Source organism: Hirundo rustica, chromosome 2 (assembly GCF_015227805.2).
Source record: "Hirundo rustica isolate bHirRus1 chromosome 2, bHirRus1.pri.v3, whole genome shotgun sequence".
In the NCBI taxonomy this organism is placed as follows: domain Eukaryota; kingdom Metazoa; phylum Chordata; class Aves; order Passeriformes; family Hirundinidae; genus Hirundo; species Hirundo rustica.
Genome location: NC_053451.1, coordinates 13908887 through 13928967, shown reverse-complemented (window position 1 = coordinate 13928967; position 20081 = coordinate 13908887). Strand labels below are relative to the sequence as shown.

The 20081-nt window shown below is 38.8% G+C and overlaps 1 protein-coding gene across 9 annotated transcripts in view; it reads right to left on the bottom strand.

The window, feature by feature from the left end:
* Positions 1–20081, bottom strand: part of ROBO2 (roundabout guidance receptor 2) — an 865503-nt gene that overhangs the window by 131656 nt on the left and 713766 nt on the right. For all 9 annotated transcript variants that reach the window (XM_040055477.2, XM_058419277.1, XM_058419279.1 and 6 more), the window contains exons 3-5: positions 15354–15511; positions 13635–13755; positions 3638–3776 (exon numbers count right to left, since the gene is read on the bottom strand). In XM_040055477.2, the coding sequence (XP_039911411.2) occupies positions 3638–3776; positions 13635–13755; positions 15354–15511 (418 nt within the window). The remainder of the gene's footprint in view (positions 1–3637; positions 3777–13634; positions 13756–15353; positions 15512–20081) is intronic.

The window sequence follows — 20081 nt, the reverse complement described above, 5'->3', positions numbered from 1 at the left end:
GAATGAAAAGTTGATCCAGGCCATACTGAGTTCCCTACCATACAGGAAACCATCACCTCCTTGGAAGCAAAGTGTAATCTCTATTTCTGCTAAGCAGACATCAGAGGGAAAGATACCTGAACAAGCGTCTGGAGAAAAAAAAAAAAATCAATGCATAATGACAAATTTTATTTAATTTTCAGTAGGTCTTAATCATTATGCATGGCCACAATTATCTGAGTCACTTTGACACAATCTTTATGACACTTCCTTGTGTCACTTATAATGAGAAAAAAACTTCATTCATGGAATAGTGAACCTCATATTGCAGCCAAAGGCATGGGACTGGTGACCCCACAACATCCTGTTCACCTCCAGTAGTTTGACATGAGTCATACTTGATTAACTATTCCTCACCCTTTGTGTACTGGGGAGGCTGTGGTGTGAGGCTGAATTTTTAGAGCAATTAGAATAAAATATACACCATGTGTCTCTACCTTTGATTCACAATGCATTTCAGTCTTGGGTCACTGATTTGAAGTGGACAGCTTCTGCAAAAAGGCTTTACATACCTCAGACTTCAAAATGGATTTTGATTCTCACTGTTGGTGCAGTATCAACATTTAGATCAACAAGATATTCATTTGCAGGGACCAATTTAAGCTCTAACAAGAATTTTAAGCACTGAGGAATATAAAAAAAGGCTTTATCGCAGCGGTGCAAAAGAACTATGAAAACAGTTCTCATACATTAGTCACGCTACTGTTTTTACCTAGTATTTATCATTTTTTTTTATTCCTGCCCAGTCAACCACAGAGGAGCTCCATGACAAATATCACAGTCTGAAATCTCAAGACAGGTCAACAGGATGTTGGATAAGTAACTTCCTTTGACCACTAGTGAGTCCAGTGTTTCCCAGACATTTTAAAAACTGCTACTCAAAGAAGCACTTTAAAGTCTTACATTCAAAATACAGACTATCCTAGTTGGATTAGATCATCAGTTCAAAACAACTGAAATTGGGAATGAAGTTTTGCACCATCAGAATAAACTGTCTATTCTCAGATTTGAAGTACGGTTATTTATATACTCCTGGGCAATTACACAGACAATTTGACAAATAGCCAAATTATTTTTTTTATAAAGAGTCATGTTTTCAAACATAGCGATTTCTTTAGAAGTTTTTTTTGTTGTTGTGGTTTTTTTTTGTTGTTGTTTTGTTTTGTGTTTTTTTTGTTTTTTTTTTTTTTTTTTTTTTCTCATTTAATCCAATTGCAACTGGAGAACCTTACAGTCCATCAGGGACCTTTATAATTAGTACTTTAACAGCCTGAAATTATTTTCCAATTACTACTCAACACACCAATCGGTGCAGCAACACTGTTCACATTTGTCACCAGAAATCACCGTGCTTACTTTTCTCCTTGCTTTCACATGGGTCACTAAAAAATAAACTATAACAGGGTAAAGGCAGAAAAACAGACAAGGATTTCTGAAAGACTATGGATCTGCTATCACTGATTCTGCATTCACCAGGAGCAAATTACAGAAACAAAACGCATACAAAAATTCAGTTTGTCCTAATTCGCTGTCACTAAACTAGACACTTTTGAAAGCTGAATTAACAACAGACATATTGAAAAATCTACAGTAATTGTTGAAACAGGTACCTACTATAATTGTCTTGTAATCTAGGGATGAAGCCAAAATGAAAATATTGAAAAAACCAAAAAGAGGCAGATGTGCAAAGAACATTGTCAGCAGTAGAAACAGGAAATTTGTACTGAAAGTTATAAGACAAATAGCTCAGAGATCTGCTCAGAAGTATTTATGCATGTAGGAAGAATAACAAAGGGAAGTCCTTGAGGGCTTTATATTTCATTGTAGATGTTAAAACGCTTAAAATACAGGAGCTCAGAAGCGGAAAGATATTTTTTCTTTTTACCTAAAAAAACCCAAAACAAAACAAAAACCCCTTCAGTTTCAACAAGGAGGAATAATTTTGATATTCTTTCCTAATTTATAAAATTTCAATATCATAATTTTCTCATCTATCTATTCATTCTGACTATGCCTGGGCAAATTTCTTTGCTGGTATTAATAAAACCAGAAAAAAATAACAGCTTTTGTTTTAGAGGTTCCAAGTTTATCTTCCTTGATTAAGAATCATGTAGCATGGTTTGGAAATGTCTATTTTTTGGACAGTGAAGATATGCCCACATATTGTGCTATATAAATAAAAAAAAATTACAGAATAGAAAACATACAATGCTAATTATCGGAGGCATTTGTCTCTAAAGTACAGATGTTGGAGAAAAAGAAGGGATATGGTCACCAAAAATATCTAATAGAAATACAAACTAACCAAAAACACTGTGGGTTCATCATCTATTACTTCTGCTTATGAGATCTAGAGCAGACATGATTTAAAACAACAGAAGTAGTGCAAAAACAAGAATAAAATCCCAGAAACACAATGTATTTACTGTGGACTACTCTACAGTACATAGTTAAAGAGCAGGCAAAGAGAAAAATCCATCCTGACATCCAAAAGTCTTCTCTTGAAAATAATATTTTGTGGTTTACATCACTACACTGTCACTATTATAAATGAAACAGCTAAGTAACAGTTATGTTACTTTTAAATTTTGTTTTAATTGCAAGAATTTCTTCTTAAAGTACATATATATATATAGACATACACATATGTATCTAACTTACATAGAAATATTTTTTCTAGATTATGTATTTTTCCATTTGTGTATTCAACTGATGGAAAATAACAGCTATGGTGGGAGGGAAAAAAAAGATACTATTCATGTCTACTGCTAAAATTAAAACTGTGCAAAAATAAATCAGGATAATAGTGCCAGAGGGACTTGTTGGGCTGGGGAGACCTGGGTTCTAATTCCTGTTCCCAGACCTATTTCCATGTTGAGATTTTTTTAAATGAAATTATGATTCAGCATCAAAACAAAAAAAAAAGAGTTCCAGAAAATGAGGACCAAACACTAACACTGTTAGTTGAAAGAAGCCAAACTAATTTAAAACCCTCTTCCAGGAGATACTCCCTTCTCCTGCTCACTAAAATTTTCTCCTTGTTTGTTCCAGACTAAATTAATCTTTCTTGAACACAAGGGGCCTGTTCCAGATTTCAACTCTGCTTTACACTTCTGCTAGTCTGGCTTTTTCTTTCCTCAAGAGGAAGGTTTCTCTCCAAGACTTAATAGATGTGAACTGAGGAGCCAGCAAAGCCCACCATGCTCCGCTTGTAATTCACCTTGCCAGCGCAACAGAGCAACTTTCCTGCCAAGTTTTCTCCCTCTTGGTATCAGCACATCATTCTGAAGGTTACTATCACTATTACACTCCTAAAACATCTTTACTGCCTCCAATAAATTTGCTGAATACCCACGTGCTCACAACACCTACACATCACTTTTCTTTCCTCCTCAGCAATGCGTTACCTGGACAATTCACCCAGGCTGGGCTTCCCTGCACAGCTGCCTCTGGAACAAGATTTGTAGTGCCAAAAAAGCAGCAATGTGGGAAATAAATCTTGGACACAATGTCAAAGAACAGACTCTTAGTAGTAGGGATGGATTCCAGCATTGTGCAACAGTTGAAATCTGAAAGTGAACGTGAACATGGCTCTCACCTTCCTCTTGGTAAGTCTGCATCATCTTTCTTCCACCGGACTGTGGGTGTGGGATCCCCCTGCACCTGGCACCGGAAATCCACGGCCTCTTCCTCCAGCACCACTTGGTTAATCGGTCGCCTGAGAAATGTGGGCCGCTCTTGAAAGAGACATTAAAATTCCACAGTGAGTCAGAAGGCTGAAACGAACACTTTTTGACTTTTCAGCATCTTGTTGCTTACCCATCCATCAAACAGCAAGGAGGCCGAACTCCACAAATTCAGACAAGTGGAACTGATGAAGTGCATAAAGAGGCAGGGAGAGGGCTGCCAGGCTGGCGAGGCAGGGGATGTCCCATCCCTCCCTTCAGCAAGAGCCACCTGAAGGCAGCCTGTGCCAAGACCAACCGGACAGTGGAGAGGCCTCTGAGGCTGTGCCCTTCCCTAGAAAAGCTGTGGCTCTGCTCCAGAGCCTGAGCTGGGAGCTCCTGCTGCAGCAATGTGTGAGCTGCCAATGGAGTCTGCCTGCCTTTGGCAGTGATCAATATCTTGATGCTTTGGAGGAAAATTTAAACTCCGTCTTATGCACCTCAGGCGATTGTGAACTGTCGTGCACAGGACAGAGCCTCCCCGATCCCCATCGCCAACTTCACCATGGAAAACCAAATTAGGGTCTGAATAATAACTTCTGTTTACCCTTGTTATGATAGGCTGCACAGCTACAAATAGTATTAATCACCATTATGTTGTACAGGCCTGCTTAAAATCCAGATGCAGAGCCACAATCTGATCTCAGTTATACTGCTACAAAATCCAAGTACCGGTAATTTCATTTGAAAGGATGTCACCAGGGTTAGTTTCCAAGTTGCCTTTGGACGACAGAAATTTTGTTCTGTCCTCTCAGCCACACCACGCTTTTATTGTCATAAACTATTTATGCTAGTCAAGCCATTATAAGGGTTTATATGAAACAGTATTTCCACTCAAGACAGGGATTTATCATAAAGGCATTTAAAACTGGTTACACACTATGTTTCACATTTCACTCTCAGCAAGTTAAGGGATATGATGTCACTTAAAAAAAATTACTTGGAATTCACACAGATGCAAGCAGTACCAGATTCTGACGCGGGCCGTTTGTCTTGATAACTGCAGAGCTAATTTCATAGGTTTGTTATGTATGATTATTATATGCAAACATTTTTTTTAAAAAGCTGAAAGAACATTATTAAGGTTGAAAGATTCACAAGCAGGCCACACTTATTGACAGAATTAAGGCTGTCTGCATGTCTTTTAATCACTTCCTTTCTGTTTATGATGCATTATGGGACTGGTTACAATTTTATGATCACACACTATTTTTTCCCCAAACATCTCCAGATTTAATGAGCAGGTGTTTAATATTTTACTTTAGTTGTACTGTTTAGAGGGTGGCCCCCATCTAACTACTCAAACTGCACTTCAAAGACAGAATTATTAATTTCCTCATGACCTCTATTACAGGTGTCTATCTGTTACTGCTTTATAATTACCTCACTTATTTTACCAGCTCCTCTCTGAGGTATGATAGAGATCTTAGAAAGCAAGGTAAAAAGTATCTGCTAAATTTTGATGTTCAACCTGAGCCACAAAACTGACTTTTTTTTTTTTTTTTTTTTTTTTGAGGGAGTTGGTGCGGGGGATTGGGCGGAAATGAAGTTTTAATATTGTGTGTTCAAAGCTCAGCTTCCATTAATTCAACTGCAGACAAGAAAGTGTTCACCAGTTTTACAATTGGAATATCAGTCAGAAAATGAGGAACACAAAACCACCTGTTAGTAATTATGTAAATGAGTGACAGCATCACACAGGAATTCCTTATTAGCAGGGAAACCTATTGGCAGGGGGAAACATATTTTGTCAGCAGAAGAATAGACATGCTCAAGAATCTAGAGCACTTTTACAGATGACAGAGATAAAAGCATGTCTGACGGGCAAAGATTCTTCTCCCCAAGCCATTGCTTTTGTCCTGTTCCTGCTCAGGATGTGCAGATTCCAGCAATGCTTGGGCAAGTAAATTCATTCCTAGCCTCTCTGCTTATATTGAAATCTTTATAATTTCCCATTTTAAGTCAGTGTACAAGCCCTATCCATCTGCTGACTCTTTCCTTAGTCATTTTATCTTTTTTTTTTTTTTTTTTTTTTTTTTTTTTTTTTTTTTTTTTAGCCCAGAAATATCGCTTTTCGCACCTGGAACCCAGGAAGTTCACAAGTCCAATTCCCCTTCCAACTATTCATGCCTCTCCCTTCCTCATATATCTCTGCAAATGGACTCTTCTCCACTGAGTGTTTGGTCTACACTTGAACTGCTGCTCCTTCTCCCTGGGTCACCCAAATACAGCCCACCTACAAACTAAACAAAAGAAAAATCAGCTGAAGTACCCAAGGATACTCCCAGGAGAGTGACAGCAGCAGGAACACAGAGAAGACACAGGAAAATGCTGCCCAGATCTGCATTTATGGGTGTATGAATGGATGACTCTATTACTTTTTTCTTAGGGAGTTGCATATTTGGCTAAATTTAGTGAAAATCCTCTGGACAAGCCAAAAATAAAGTACATCTCTGTCATAGCGTAGCTATTCCCAACATATTTTAGGTAACTGATATTCAGTATGAGGCACCTGCACTTCTCAGGACAAAAAGCTTCCTCCATTCCTCTCATTCCTGCCCATTTCACTCCAATTATCCAAACTGCAAGAACTTCGATATTCTTAGAGAAGAGTGACTTATTTTGTCAATTGAATTGTGTCAACTAAAATCAGTTTTCCAGTTAGGCATGGAAATTGTTGAAAAAAGACATTTTAATTCGATAAACTCATTAAAACTGGACAAAGGGGGAAAAAAAAATCAAACAAACCCCCGCCCCCCCCCCCAAATAACAACCCCCTTAAAACTATTATTTTTAATCCTAATGCTAAGCAAGGTACTTGGCCCATCTGTAACTATGTGAATCTGGATGGGAATATTTTAATGACACTTTCTGCAAGTTTGCAACAGCACCTTTTTCATACCTTCTCTCTTAAGAAGAGCTTAAAGCAACTCCTGCTCTCAGCTCATACACAATACTCTCTTCATTTTCATTTTGGCATTTGTTTTTTGAGACATGATCCTAAACTAAGAAATTCAGATCCAGATCAGCACTCTAATTGGTGATTTAGGGGCCCTGGTTCATCCCCATTGAATTTAAACAACTCTGTGTGTGTCTGTACGCTGTCTTGGTCTGCATACAAAAATAATTTTAGATCAGGTTTACAAAAGCTGCGTGTAAACAGCTAAGAAATTAGGATGTGCATACTCATGAAATTGCTACTTGTGGCTGTAAATTCTCCTATACAGGAGATGAGAAAATAAATCTGTCTCATTTTGAGGAGAACCCAGCTGAGGAGAAAGTAAATGGCCCTGAGGTCATTAGATAAATCACTGGATTCCACATCAAGGCAATGTAGGAGAATACACATTTTGTTTCATAACAGCTTCTAAAACTGTATATTTTCAAAAACATTTAAGAAGTTGCTAGAAAATTAACAGCTATGTAAGGGCAGAGCCCAGTTAGCAAGGATATGCAAATACCAACAACTGCTGCTTCCATTTTTCCATCATTTCTGCATTTTGCACAGCATGAATCAGTTATCTCTTATGTTGCTTCCTGTATTTGTATCACTCAGAAAACCCCTTGAATATGTCCAATAGCTAATTATACAGCTATAAAGTGATCAGAGTGAATGCCATTGCCAATGCAATTAACATTCTTTATGTGAGATTAACTGGATTTGAGTCACCTGCACAACTTGCTTACAACGTTAATCTCTCAGGAGACAGAGCACTGCTTGCCCAAGCATGCTAAATAAAGGTTTCTTTGCACAGCCAGGTCAAATTTAGTTTCAGAGCTAATCTTGGGGAAAAAAAATATATTTTTTTTTCATCTTTTTTCTTCTGAAATGGTTTGCCCATAAATAAAGCCTTGTGGTATAATTAAATATTGTTACTCTGTCAACAGCATCCAGAGCACAATATATTCGAGAAACAAGAAGAAAGGGTGATAAATTAAAATCATAGGTATATATAAAAATTTTAATATAGCTATTTTATAAGCTTTCACTGAGTAAATAAAGTACCCACTTCCCAGACTTTCTCTGATGAATATTAAAAATCTTCGAAGAGAACTATAAAATAGGTCATGGTTATATGTCATGTCAACCAGTCATGCTATTACTAGGGTGACCTTTATAACTTCAGAATAAACTTTGCTTGCAGTTATAAAAGGGGATTGTTAATGCAGTCTGGACACACACCTCCAATCTGCTGCAGTGGCTGAGGTATGTGCTGCAAGGAAACCCGCAGATCACAGCCAGAAAGAGCAAAATGCTTTCCTTGCTTTGGGTGCTGACACAAGCTAACCTCAGAACTCAATTTTTTCCCATCTTTAACAATTGGTCTGAGTATCACAGTCTATTAGAGAGACTCAGATGACCTTCAGATGTATTATTGCCCTTTCCCTGTTCCTCAAAAAGTTAGACAGCCATATATGGGGCCTCAATCTAATTAAAATGATCCTAACTACCTTAATATATTTTCTCTGCTGAGGCAACTGCTAGAGTGAAGGATTTGATGGTCCTCATAATGTAGAGCCTCAATCTGATTTAGAAATGTTCTTGTTTTCTCTGTCTTTGCTAGATAGAAAGCATCATTTTTCTAAAATGTTTTTGTGTTCTAAAAAGAGTATTAAAACACAAATTAAAAGGCTTAAGGGAGGGATTTAATAGCAAATAGTTACATTTAAAAGCTTTTCGCACTTTAGCATTCTGATGCAAAAGGGAAAAAAAGGAAACATCAGATGACTGGAAGTAAGTTTCACTTCAGAACACTGTCAATAGCATAGATATTTCATTAAATATGTGATCTGGATGAAGCAAAGCTCTGCCAAAAAAAGAACACGTGGAAGAAGACAGGATATTATGATCTCACTGAATTTATCTATGTTGGCCAAATAAATGAAAATAGAATTTCAAAAGCAGGTGGCTTTACACTGATAGACATTCTTCTACTGCATTCTTTTAGGCACTTTTCCCTTTTTCATTTGAGAAATAAGTACTTGTGCAGACATCACAAAGTCCTAGACAGCACCCAAGGCGTGATGAGCTTGCACAGCGAAGCCACGGAGCTCCAATAAGAGGCAAATGCAGTAAAATGCAGTAAAATGAATGTTATCACTTGCTAGTGGTTTTCTCCTTTTATACACATCTACAATCATGTTAATTACAGTGTTTACTGACTGCTGCATACAGACTTTGGGCACCAAATCAGACGGAGTTTTTTCAGAGCTGTATTGTTATCCTGTTATAACAGCTTCTTGGTATCTGTGGATAACAAATATTTTTAAGATAAACTGGCTTTTTGCAAACTGCCACAAGTAGACTGCAAGTGGAAAGTACAGGGATTTGAAGAAAACCAGGAGGAGACTTGATCTGAAGGATAAAATATACACTGCTGATTTCTGTGTCTTGACCTATGAATGTGTACCTGGTTTTGGTAGATTTTTCCATGTGATTGGGAAAGCTTTCCAGGGTATAATGGGTCAAGACTCTCCTAAGGCCTTTCACATAGGCAGAGCTCAAGAAAGTAAAATGGGGCACAATGTATTCATTAAAGGGATTTAGTTGTTTTTTTTTTTCCCCCGTTATTTTTTTTTTTTCTTCTAATGCCATGTCATCATAGTATACTTTTTCTGAAACTAGGGTTTCTCTTTCAGCCTGACAATATCTACAGAACATCAAACACAAATACTTCCTCAAGCATCAGACAAAAATACCTCTTCATCCCACAGGACCTTATTAGCTGAAAAAAGGTTCAGATACCAAAGATAAAATCAAAGATTAATCCAAACCAATCTTTAATATGTCCAAATTGACATATCTTTTAAAGATTTTTGTACTCTTCTTACTTATGCTTTATATTCTTTTGAGGCTCTTCTAAATATATCTTTTTCCACTGCTTGATGCCAGTCTCTTGAAGTTGATATACTAAGGCTTTCATTGATTTCACTGAGCTTTAGAATCAATATACAAGATATACCTTTGTACATTCTCTTCAAACATGCCATTTTAAGTGCAAAGAGAAATAAAAGAGCATGAAACACTTAAAACAGCTTAAAAACTTATCTCAGAATAGTGAAGTAGCATGACAAAATGATAAAGGTTATCATAAGGGGTAATTTCTTCTTTATTTAATTTCTGGCTCCATGTTATGTATTTACAAACAAAGCTTTCTAACAAATTGAAATTAAAGTGTTTCTGTTTTGCATCTTGCTTTAATTCTGTTCAGCCAAGGGCTATGAGCCCAAACACAAGCAATGCAACCTAATTTGTATCACTTACACTTCGGAAATTGGCCTTTAGAATAATGTGCACACAATAATCAAGTCCCATGCTGCCTCTTTTTGTGAACATTAGGACTGAGGTTATTAACTTCCTTTAAAGTGCAACTTAAGACTGTGACAGACCCTGCCTTTCTGCTTTACTCCAAGATTACACATTGGAGCCTCATAAAGGCAAAAACTAGCAGTAATGCTTGAAAAAGAAGACTAACAAAATGTAGTGCATCTTCGTCACTATTCAAAACACAGTTTTGGATAGCACTGCTTATATGATCTTTTATGAGTTTGCCAATTTTCTGCCAATAAAAGAATCATGATTTGAGAACAAAACTAATGCAATCTGCCTAACAGTATACTACCAGTATACTGTTAAGAATGCCTAAATGTTGAAAACAATGTCTCCTATGCAGATAAGCTTGGAAAGAAAAATGTGAAAGTTCTACATGCATTATTCGTAACTATCTCTCAGTAAAGTTCATTGAATGGGTACTTAGCCAAGTGGACATATTCTGCACATGGGAAAATTTTATTTTCTCCCCCTAGTGCTTCCCAAGGTTCTTATGGTCCATTTTATTTTATTGTTTTTAAACTCAGGAAAAGTGTAATCTTTCAGGCTAAGCTTCCACGCTGTTCCCCTTGGGCCACCAGCTCCCACCACACTGACTCAGTTTTTCCAGAGGCAATGCCTTGAGCTAAATTTACTGTACAGGGAGCCAGAGATCTGTCACAAGTCACATGCAGAAGTTAACTTCAGGTACTACAGAAAAACTTGCAAAGCCAAAAGTAACAAGTAGATGGTTTCTGGAAGGGTTCGAGAGCTAGTATGAAACAGCTCCTTATCCTACAAAATGTGTTTACTAAGGCTCCCTTCACACTGCGGAAACGGTTTGGAGCGCTGTTATTTGGGAAAGGAATGAAGACATGACTGATCAGCTAATTAATACACATTCCTTTCCAGAATCAGCACCAGCTATAGGTTTGCCAGTTGCCTATTAAAATTCTCTCTCAGTCAAGATCTCTTTTTTTTATTGTGAAGTTGATTTTCAAGTATGTTCAAAGCAGTTAAAGTTTGGCACATGAATTGCATATAAGTATTTCTAGTATATTTTTCATCAACGTTTGCAGTACTCCCATGTTCCTCAGACCCATGAGTCATATTAGAGGAAGCTGTGGACCTGACATACGATCCTGGTGGTTTTGCTTGTGTTCAGCAAAGCCAATTTGAACACACAGAGCCAATGTGATGTTTCCCAGAGTTGCTGGATTTACTGGATTTATTGTGAGTGCTTAGAGCAATTGGACTTTCCAGTAGATACACTGCCTCCTGGAAACATCATGGATAACGCTCTCCAATCACTGTGCACGTCCCTGCTCACACATGGGCTGCTGCCTGGAGTCCAGGAATGGAACACAACTACTGGAAAGCACGGGCAAGTCCCCTCCTTCTGTACGGAGAGGACCAGGACTACCCTGGACAGGATGTTACAGCCAGCCCACTGCACCAACACAGAGCTTCAGGGCCAGGAGCCAGCCAGGAAATGGGCACAGGGCAGCCAAACCATCTTGTGAGACAGCAGGTCATAACCTGAGCCCCTGCTTCCTGCATGTTACTCTTGCACAGCAAAAGAGAAGGTGGGGAGGTATCTGAGAATGCCCAGAGAGAAGGGGAAATGTAGACACGAAGATACCGCAGTAGGGAATTATAAATACAATTTTTTTAGGTAGTCTAACACAATTAAGAAGGATTAAAATATCTAATTTCATTTATTGCTGATTTTGTTCGGTATTCACCGAATAGTTTTATATTGTATTTTGCAAATTGATTGCTATGATTATACCCTGTAAAAAAAATCAGAATATTGTAATTGGCTATGTATTATTTTACATATCTAGACGAACCTAATATGTTTCACAGCTCTGCAGGATATGAAATTACATGCACGTTTCAGTTTTCATTCCTACAGTTCAATGCTTTTTAACAAATTATTTTCTTAAGGATTTCTTAAGGCTTTGTAGTTTAGGACTGCAATCTGCTTGCTATCCACAGGGAGTATTACCAGAGATTAGCAGTACTTAAACTGATGAAGGAGATATGTCATGTCTCTTTTGCATCTGTATAAAGCTACAACTCTAAAAGATTGGCTGCAAAGGGCATAATAATTTGACGGCGATCCTTTCTTTCTCTGGGTTGTTTTTTTGGTTTTTTTTTTTTTTTTTTTTTTTTTTTTTTTTTTTTTTTTTTTTTTTTTTTTTTTTTTTTTTTTGCGAGGTATAATAGTTCCCTCTTTAAAAGCCACATGTTTCCATGAATCCACAACAAACCAGTTGGAGTGGAAACCTTTTCAGTCTTGAAAAGCTGGAAAGCAGCATATTCAAAAATTCATGGAGCCTGTCTAGCAAAAATCTTTCTCTGACTTCTGTGAATGACATGATACATATATTCTTTTAAAGTGGATAAACAATGTGTTGTATTGCACATACATGCAAACACAGAGATGGCAATATGCGTGACTGGGTTTTCCAGTGCACCATATTAAGCAGAAGGTAGAAAAATCAGGAGCATCTGCTTCACAAAGGACCTCAGGATTTCTATTCAAAGTCTCTCTATGGTTACAAAGGGGCTTGTTTGGAGTTTCAGTACTGTATCAAGGATATCAAAGAGGTGCAGCAGGAGGGAACATTAACACTATTTCTCTCTCTCTTTTGTAAGCATAGAAATGTTTTCCTTAGCAGCGAGGGTTTTTTCCTTATTGATCTTCCTTTGTTTATTCAGAACCTCTTGAATAATTCCTACAAACCCACAACTGTAGGATGTACTACAGCATGATTTTGTGGCTTTGCTGCTTATCCAGTTGTTAGCAGGATGGATCTAGCTGTAGGCTGGGTTATTACTCTGTTCTCCCTCTGGACCCTAACCATGGGGCAAGTGCTCCTAGCAACAAACTTCCTGCCTTGCCCATCAGGTCTAGAAGCTCTTTCACACAGGAAGCTTATTGATTTTTAATTCATTCAGCAGCACCAAAAATCTAAATGCTGTCCTGCTTACAGGGGGAAAAGCTGTTTCAGGTCCTCTTAAAAATGAATGCCAAAAGTTACCTCTGTATGGTCAAAAATTTGATTTTGGAATTGTCTCTAATGACATTTTACTGATCAAATGAGGGTTTTTTTGTGCTTTCCTACAAAGGTTTGATTTCACAACCCCTTAGGAATGTGGAATTATTTAAATAGGCAATCCTGGTCTAAATCTCTGGTAAGCAGGCATTGTCAACTGTATTAGAAGTAGCTTAATTACATTTGGCCATTCTGTGAGGGAGAACATTGTCCTGCAATAACATCTCTGGTTATGCACATCACTGTGGACCTCCAATCAGACTGAAACTATGAGCTGGAGCTGACAAGGAAAATACTGAGCCACCACAGCTCCATCATTATAAACTGCAGCTTTTAAAAGCTAAAAAGTCTCCTTCGGAAGCTGTGAAACGCATCTTGAGCAGCACTGCTGTGTTTTGTTAACCTTGCTTTGTCTTGTGTTTTGATGAGCCACCCAGCCTAACTCAGCCTACAACATTTGCAGGGAAAGAGCAATAAAAGCAGGGGTCTCTTTACCAAAGACAGTCAGCTCTGCAGGGTCACTGTCGCGCTCTCCCACCATGTTGGTCCCCACACACGTGTACATCCCTGCATCACTTTTTCTGGTGTTGGAGATCATCAGCTTCCCACCACGGATCTGTTTCAAAACAAGGAACATATTTTTAACTTCAGGTAAAAAAAAATCAGAAAAACTGCTACCTTCTTGGGCGACAAGTTCCAGCACATCCTAAACTTTTTTTTGTAAATATATGTATAGTTTTAAAATTATATACTTAAATATTTAAATATCTTTAAGCTGTTCTAGAACATATTTTTATCCCATTGAGTAATTTTAATTTGCAGCTAATTTCAACTACATTTGATTTTGTTCCTCTGGCTTTCATTAGAATCATTATATTTCAAGGATTACGTATCTTGCTGCCTCTTGCCAGCACAGAGTACTTTTACTTCTTGCATGGTGATATGTAAAGTACTCTTGACATGTCTCTGAAAAAAAAAGGCAATTTGACTTAGTTTTATTTAGTTAATTTTATTTTACTGGTGTCTGAACAGTTTCCTAGATCACTAATAAAGACAGATTTTCTCTTTTTGTTGAGGCAAACTGACTGAATCTGGCCCAAACTGGGAATTCACCTGACACTTAATATTTTCTTAGCTATAAAGGGTGCTTACAGAGTGAAAGAGCAGGGTAGTTGGAAGAAATAAAGTAAAAAAATTGTGGCTTGTGAAGTCACAGTGTCAAAGGTTAAACAATGGGGTGCTTCAGAATAAGATAGGAATTTAACCAAAGAAACTTGAGAGTCAGGGAATGATAGCCAGTTCTCTACCACTCTTTGCTCTTCTCCTCTTGAGTAGACCCTAGCACAGACAGCCTGGTCCACAAAGAGCAACAGCTCAGATTCTTCAGCTTGGAATAATTCCTTAGGCATCCAGGGCCACTAACAAGCTCCTTGATAGTACTTCCATGTTGAATAAGATCAGCACTGAATCATTCCATACAACATAAAACTTTATTGAAGAAATATTAATGGTGAAAAGCTAAGCATTTAAAAATTAGGAATGAAACATGTTCTCACCCCCTTAATTTATCCCATTTGTTTGCACAGACTATGATTTATCTCTAATCACTTGATAAGTTAAATATTTCTGATGGATCCGTTTTCATTCAGTACAAGAAATGAATAGCCACAGAATTCAACCAGTGTTACTCATTTGCTCAACATTTATTCCTTTTCAGGAACTGTAATTCTTTAGAGTACGGCTTCAGCCTTCATTTAGACACATCCCAATTACTGCAATAACTATAACATTACTGGAACCGTTCTAAGATGTTGGGTTTTTTCCCAGGAATTATTTGTGCACCTCATAGGTTTGACTGAATTTACTTATAAACACCTCTCTGACATTCTCAGTTTGGAGAACTGAGATGTAGAAAGGGTAAAACCAAACTGGTCAAAGACATCCATTAAGTCCTTCATCTAACCGAGTACCTTCCATGACAGTCTCCAGCTCCATAACACTGGATTTACAAACCAACCCTCAAAGAAGCTCAGGCTGGAGAGCCAGACTAGGAGCAATAAACAGCCTTCTCCCCTCATTTGGGAAAGCTTAGAGAGGCAAGCTGCCAAGAATAACAACAAATCTCAGTGGGAAAGGCTATAAAGCTCTGTCAGTTCTGACGGACTCAGCTGTGGGCCATGTCTACGGATAAAAAACCACCTGAGTTGTACTCACACTTATCCGCTCCTCTCTGTCGTCAACACGGACTTTATCTTTCTTCCAGTAGATGGTGGGCTCGGGGTGCCCTCGAGGAGGCTGGCACTCCAGTATTGCAGGCTCTCCCGCTGCCACCACCACATCCGTAGGGTTTTGGCGGAAGTCATCCCGAAGCACTGAAGTGAAAAATGAAGGAAAGAGGAAAAAAGATTAATAGAAGTGATGACATTGTAAATGCAGGGAAAAAAAAGCAGAAACATATACTATTAAACAAACAAGTCTCAACCATTGAGTGATGGTGATGACTTTGCTTCTTATATCGACTGTAAAAGATCTCGAAAATGAAGCTGGGCAGATATGCCCTTTTGTCCAGTGGAGGCAGGCTTCGCATACAGGGCTTTTGTTTTCTCTTTTTTTTTTTCCTTTCCAGATAAGAACACTGCTCTGTACTTAAGTTACAAAGACGTGTAGCACCCGTTACTTCTCTTAACCTTGACAGGATCACTTTCCATTACATAAATTCAAAAAATTACATCATTACAAAAGCAGCACTGCAAGTTGGATATTGAGTTCTTTTCATGACAGAAAACAACCTGCTGAATATTTGCCTTGTCTGGGTCTCCAATTCCAGCACAAGCTCGGTAAAAAAGGGACAGAACTAATATGGAATTGCACAGTTACACCTTGGCTAAGGACATTGCCACTATTGCTGTTGTTATCATATTTCTGGCACATATATGCTAAAATGGTCTCCAGTTCTGAAAAGTGTCAGAGAAAGAAAACTGATAGTAATGTACTTCCAGCATATTTATTTCTTCCTTCTATATTTTCAGTTGTAATATTTTTGCCACCTTGACCAGCCCTATCCCACTATGTTGAAAAGAAAGAGCATTTAAATCACCAAGCTGTTTGAGAACAAAATTAGGCAACACAGGCCAGCTTCTTATGTAAATCAAGCTTCTGTAAAGGATTGGGTCCAACTAGCTGGATTCAGTGTGTTAGTATGATATCCACTTCATCCTTATTCTTCCATGTGTGTCCTAGTCTCTAGGTTAATTGACATTCTTATAAACATAAAACTGAAAATAGCTCTAGATGAGCTACTGAAATAGAATTTAGGGCATTGCCCCTCCTTGAATTTCAGCTATGCATGGCTTTCATTACAGCTTTAAAACAGTTCTCGCCCTTAATGGAACCAGGGCCCTCTGAGAAATTAGAAAACACTGTATCCTAGTGAAGGGGCAAGTCAGGAAGAGTTCAGCAGAAATTGCTCAGTCTCATTTCAAAAGCAGAGATAATTTACTGCTTTCAATGTTAATAAAATGTGCCCCATTTTAACATTTAGAACTGAATATTTTTCCCTTCTGTAATAAGCCAGCAGAAAAATATGATTAATACATACAAGAATTGGTCTCTGTGTAGTCTGAGGTTAGTGGGCTGTATATGTCTGGCACTTGAAATGACATGGAGTTAACTTTTATTGTTCTCCATTTTGGGATACACAGGTAGATCCCAGAGGAAGGAGGGAATTAATTGGAAGTTAATTCCTTTTCCAATACACACACACATACAAAGAGTGACTATTTAGGTCTCGCTCTTGAAGCATAAAATAAAAGTGACAGGAGGCAGCTGGCAACAAATGCAGCTCTGGCAAGAACTGGCAGTCTTCTTAGGTGACACACCTAATAGACAACAAAAAACTCAATCCCCAAATATTTCTGAATAATACAAACCTTCTGATTCATAATAACCAAAGTGCAGAAGTAGAATTTATACAGCTCCAAGATCAAGCGGAAGAAATAACTTACGCAGTGCAGAGCACATAATTAGTATGATGAAGATCATGGGCTGCTGACTATTGGCAGTACAACACTTTGCAAAGCCAACAAAGTCAGTGTCATGGGAATGTCAGGGAAATAACCACAAAAAAAAAGTCTTAAAAAATCATGCTTTTTAGGAAAGCAGCTTCATATGTCTCTGTGATCCCGATGATATACAGGAAGAAAAAGTACTTCTAGACAATGCTATGCCTACATTTGTACAAATGGCAAATAGATAAAAATTAATTTCTGCTATTATTATTAAACACAAAATAAATATTAATTTTATTGGCTTGCTTCTACTTGCAATTAAAGAACTTCAGTGCAAATCCATTAGTGGAAAATCCCCAGAAAATCAGCAGATGCCACCACATAATGGCTTTTATATTCCTGACTCCTAACTCTTGGCAGCAGTATTAAGGAAAGCACTTTCCTTGAACATTTCACACTGCTGTATGAATCTGACAAACAGAGTTTCTTGGAGTGATACACAGCAAATTACATTAACTTTCTCTGAATCATCCCAGCAATTGTGTAAGGTTCCAATCAGCCTCAGAATATGAGGCTAAGAGGTGATTTGATTTTATCACATTCCTTTACCCAAAGTCTCACTGCAAAATGTGCTTGAATAGAAGACAAAATTGATGCTACAGTCTTTGCTTCATCTTGCTCTGTACCTCAGCACATCTTGAATAGATATATCTTGCCATTTCCATCTAAAGCATTCTGTGTTTCGGAGAGAAAAGAAAGGTGGGAGAAAAAAGAAATAGGGGAAAAATAAAGCAGTGACAGAAAAGCAAAGATAAGAGAAAAATGCTTGAAATATAAATTAAAGTGAGAAAAAATCTCGGAGAGGAAGAGGGGGAACACTAACTTTAGGGAGACAAAAAAGAAAAAGCCAGGTAAAGGAAGGGAAATAAAAGAATAAAAGCAGAGAGAAAAACAAGGTAAAGAGCAAAGGGCACAGGCTGCCATTCCTGTGATTCAGTATTTTAATGCAATCTAACAACAATGAAATAAAGCATGGACATTAATCTGAGCTGCCCAGTCCAAACATCGAAATATCACCCCAAGAGCGAGGGAGCAGGGAGGAGGAGGGCAGAGCATGAGCTGGTGAGCTCGGCTGTCCCCCTGGAGTGGCACAGGAAGCCACAGAAAGAAGAACCATCAACTGGAAGTTGAGTTCACACATATTAGCACACTAAATGGAAAAGTTGCAGCACAGCTTAGTGCACTCACCATAGCTAATGGTACAATCATCTGCAAAAACAGAAAAATGATTGAGAGCTGCAGAATATTCCTCAGCCAATTATCCACAATTGCTGGGTACTTCCAAGTAACTATTAGTGTGCCTCCCAGACCACCATCTCCACACATAGGCAAAGGGCTTTTATTCACTTGAGAAGCCAGCCATCCTCAGGGCCCTTTAGGCAGGGCACAAATATTAATGTTTTAAAACTTCAGCAGAAGCAGCACTGTGTTGTCACTAGCCTCCTCTTCCTCATCCTGTGTTCCTGCTTTGCTTTACTCCAATTTTACACACAGCTCCCTTCATGCTTGCATGGGTGTTTCCCTACATTTTTGGGTGTTACCTCACATTCTCTACTGTGAGGGTGGCGAGGCCCAAAGAAGTTCTGGATGCCCCATCCATGGAAGCGTTCAAGGCCAGTCTGGTCTAGGAAAGGGGTCCCTACCCATGGGATACTGGGTGATCTTTAAGTCCCTTCCAAGCCAAATCTTTCTGTGATTTTATGACTAAAGAAGGGGTGCCAAAGGGGAAGATGCTCCCACACTGCATGCCAGCCCTGGGACTGCAGCGCAGCCATACCCCAGGGGCTGCTCCCCCTACCAACCCGACGGCAGCACAAACACCCTCACATTTCAAAAGCCTTGCAAGAGCAAAAAGCTTCCAGATGGCCGAGCCCCAGTGTCTGGGAAGCCACCGAGGGACCGGAGAGCTGCAAAGAGCAGCTAAAGCGCACACGCAGCCTACAATGGCGCTGCGGACGAAAGTTAATTAAAGTTTGATCGGTCTCTTTGTGGCTCAAACAAGCTGATGCTGCTCAAACAAGATAGATGTCTGCAAGCAGTCACAGCAGTCTCTAAGGCAGCAAAACCCCGTAGGGCCATTTCCAGGTAGCCAGGAGTGTAACCAGGGAAAGGGAGCACATCCAGCAATGGGATAAACATGCGGAGCACGCACCTGCCACAGCAAGGGACGAGGGGCAAAGGAGCAAAAAGGAGCCCCGCTTCCAAGGCAGCTGCTAACCAGCACCTGCCAGCTTAGGCCCAAATCCCGGCCTCAGCCAAACCGATGCTCATAAACTCAGGGAATTACATGGAAACCGAATTAATTTCCTCAGCTAAGGTTCCAGCAATTTGTTTAAAGGAAGTGGAGATAAAGCCATGATGTTCATGGGGTAGGAGGGAAGGTGGCGGGGTCAAAATTATTCTAGGCTAGATATCCATGCCTTAATCCTTCCTTCCAGCTTTCAGGCCCTTAGAAAGAAAACATTTTTATAGGATTTACATTTACATGATGATTACAAATAACCATCTGTCTGCTTCCACTTTTTCAATCTGGTCCATGTCCCACGAGCCCCCAGCCTGTGGTCAGAACAGCTAAGCTGGAAGGAAGAAGTGGATGCTCGTCAGGAGGCTTTGGGATAATTGCATTCTTCTCCCACCAGCGCTTGTCTCTCTACCTCCTCCCCCTCCGTGTGCACGGCGAACATCTGAAATTACCGGGGACAAGAGGGAGGGAAAGAGAATCTTTGTTGCCTTTTCCAATGAATTATAATGTCTTAAAACACAGCTACATCTGTTGTGTTGACTAGGGGGTATAAAGAGATATCGAGTAAATATTAATGCGCTTCTGTAACTTGGGTCCTGGTAGTTCATCTTCCCCCTCCTGTTCTGTTTTGTG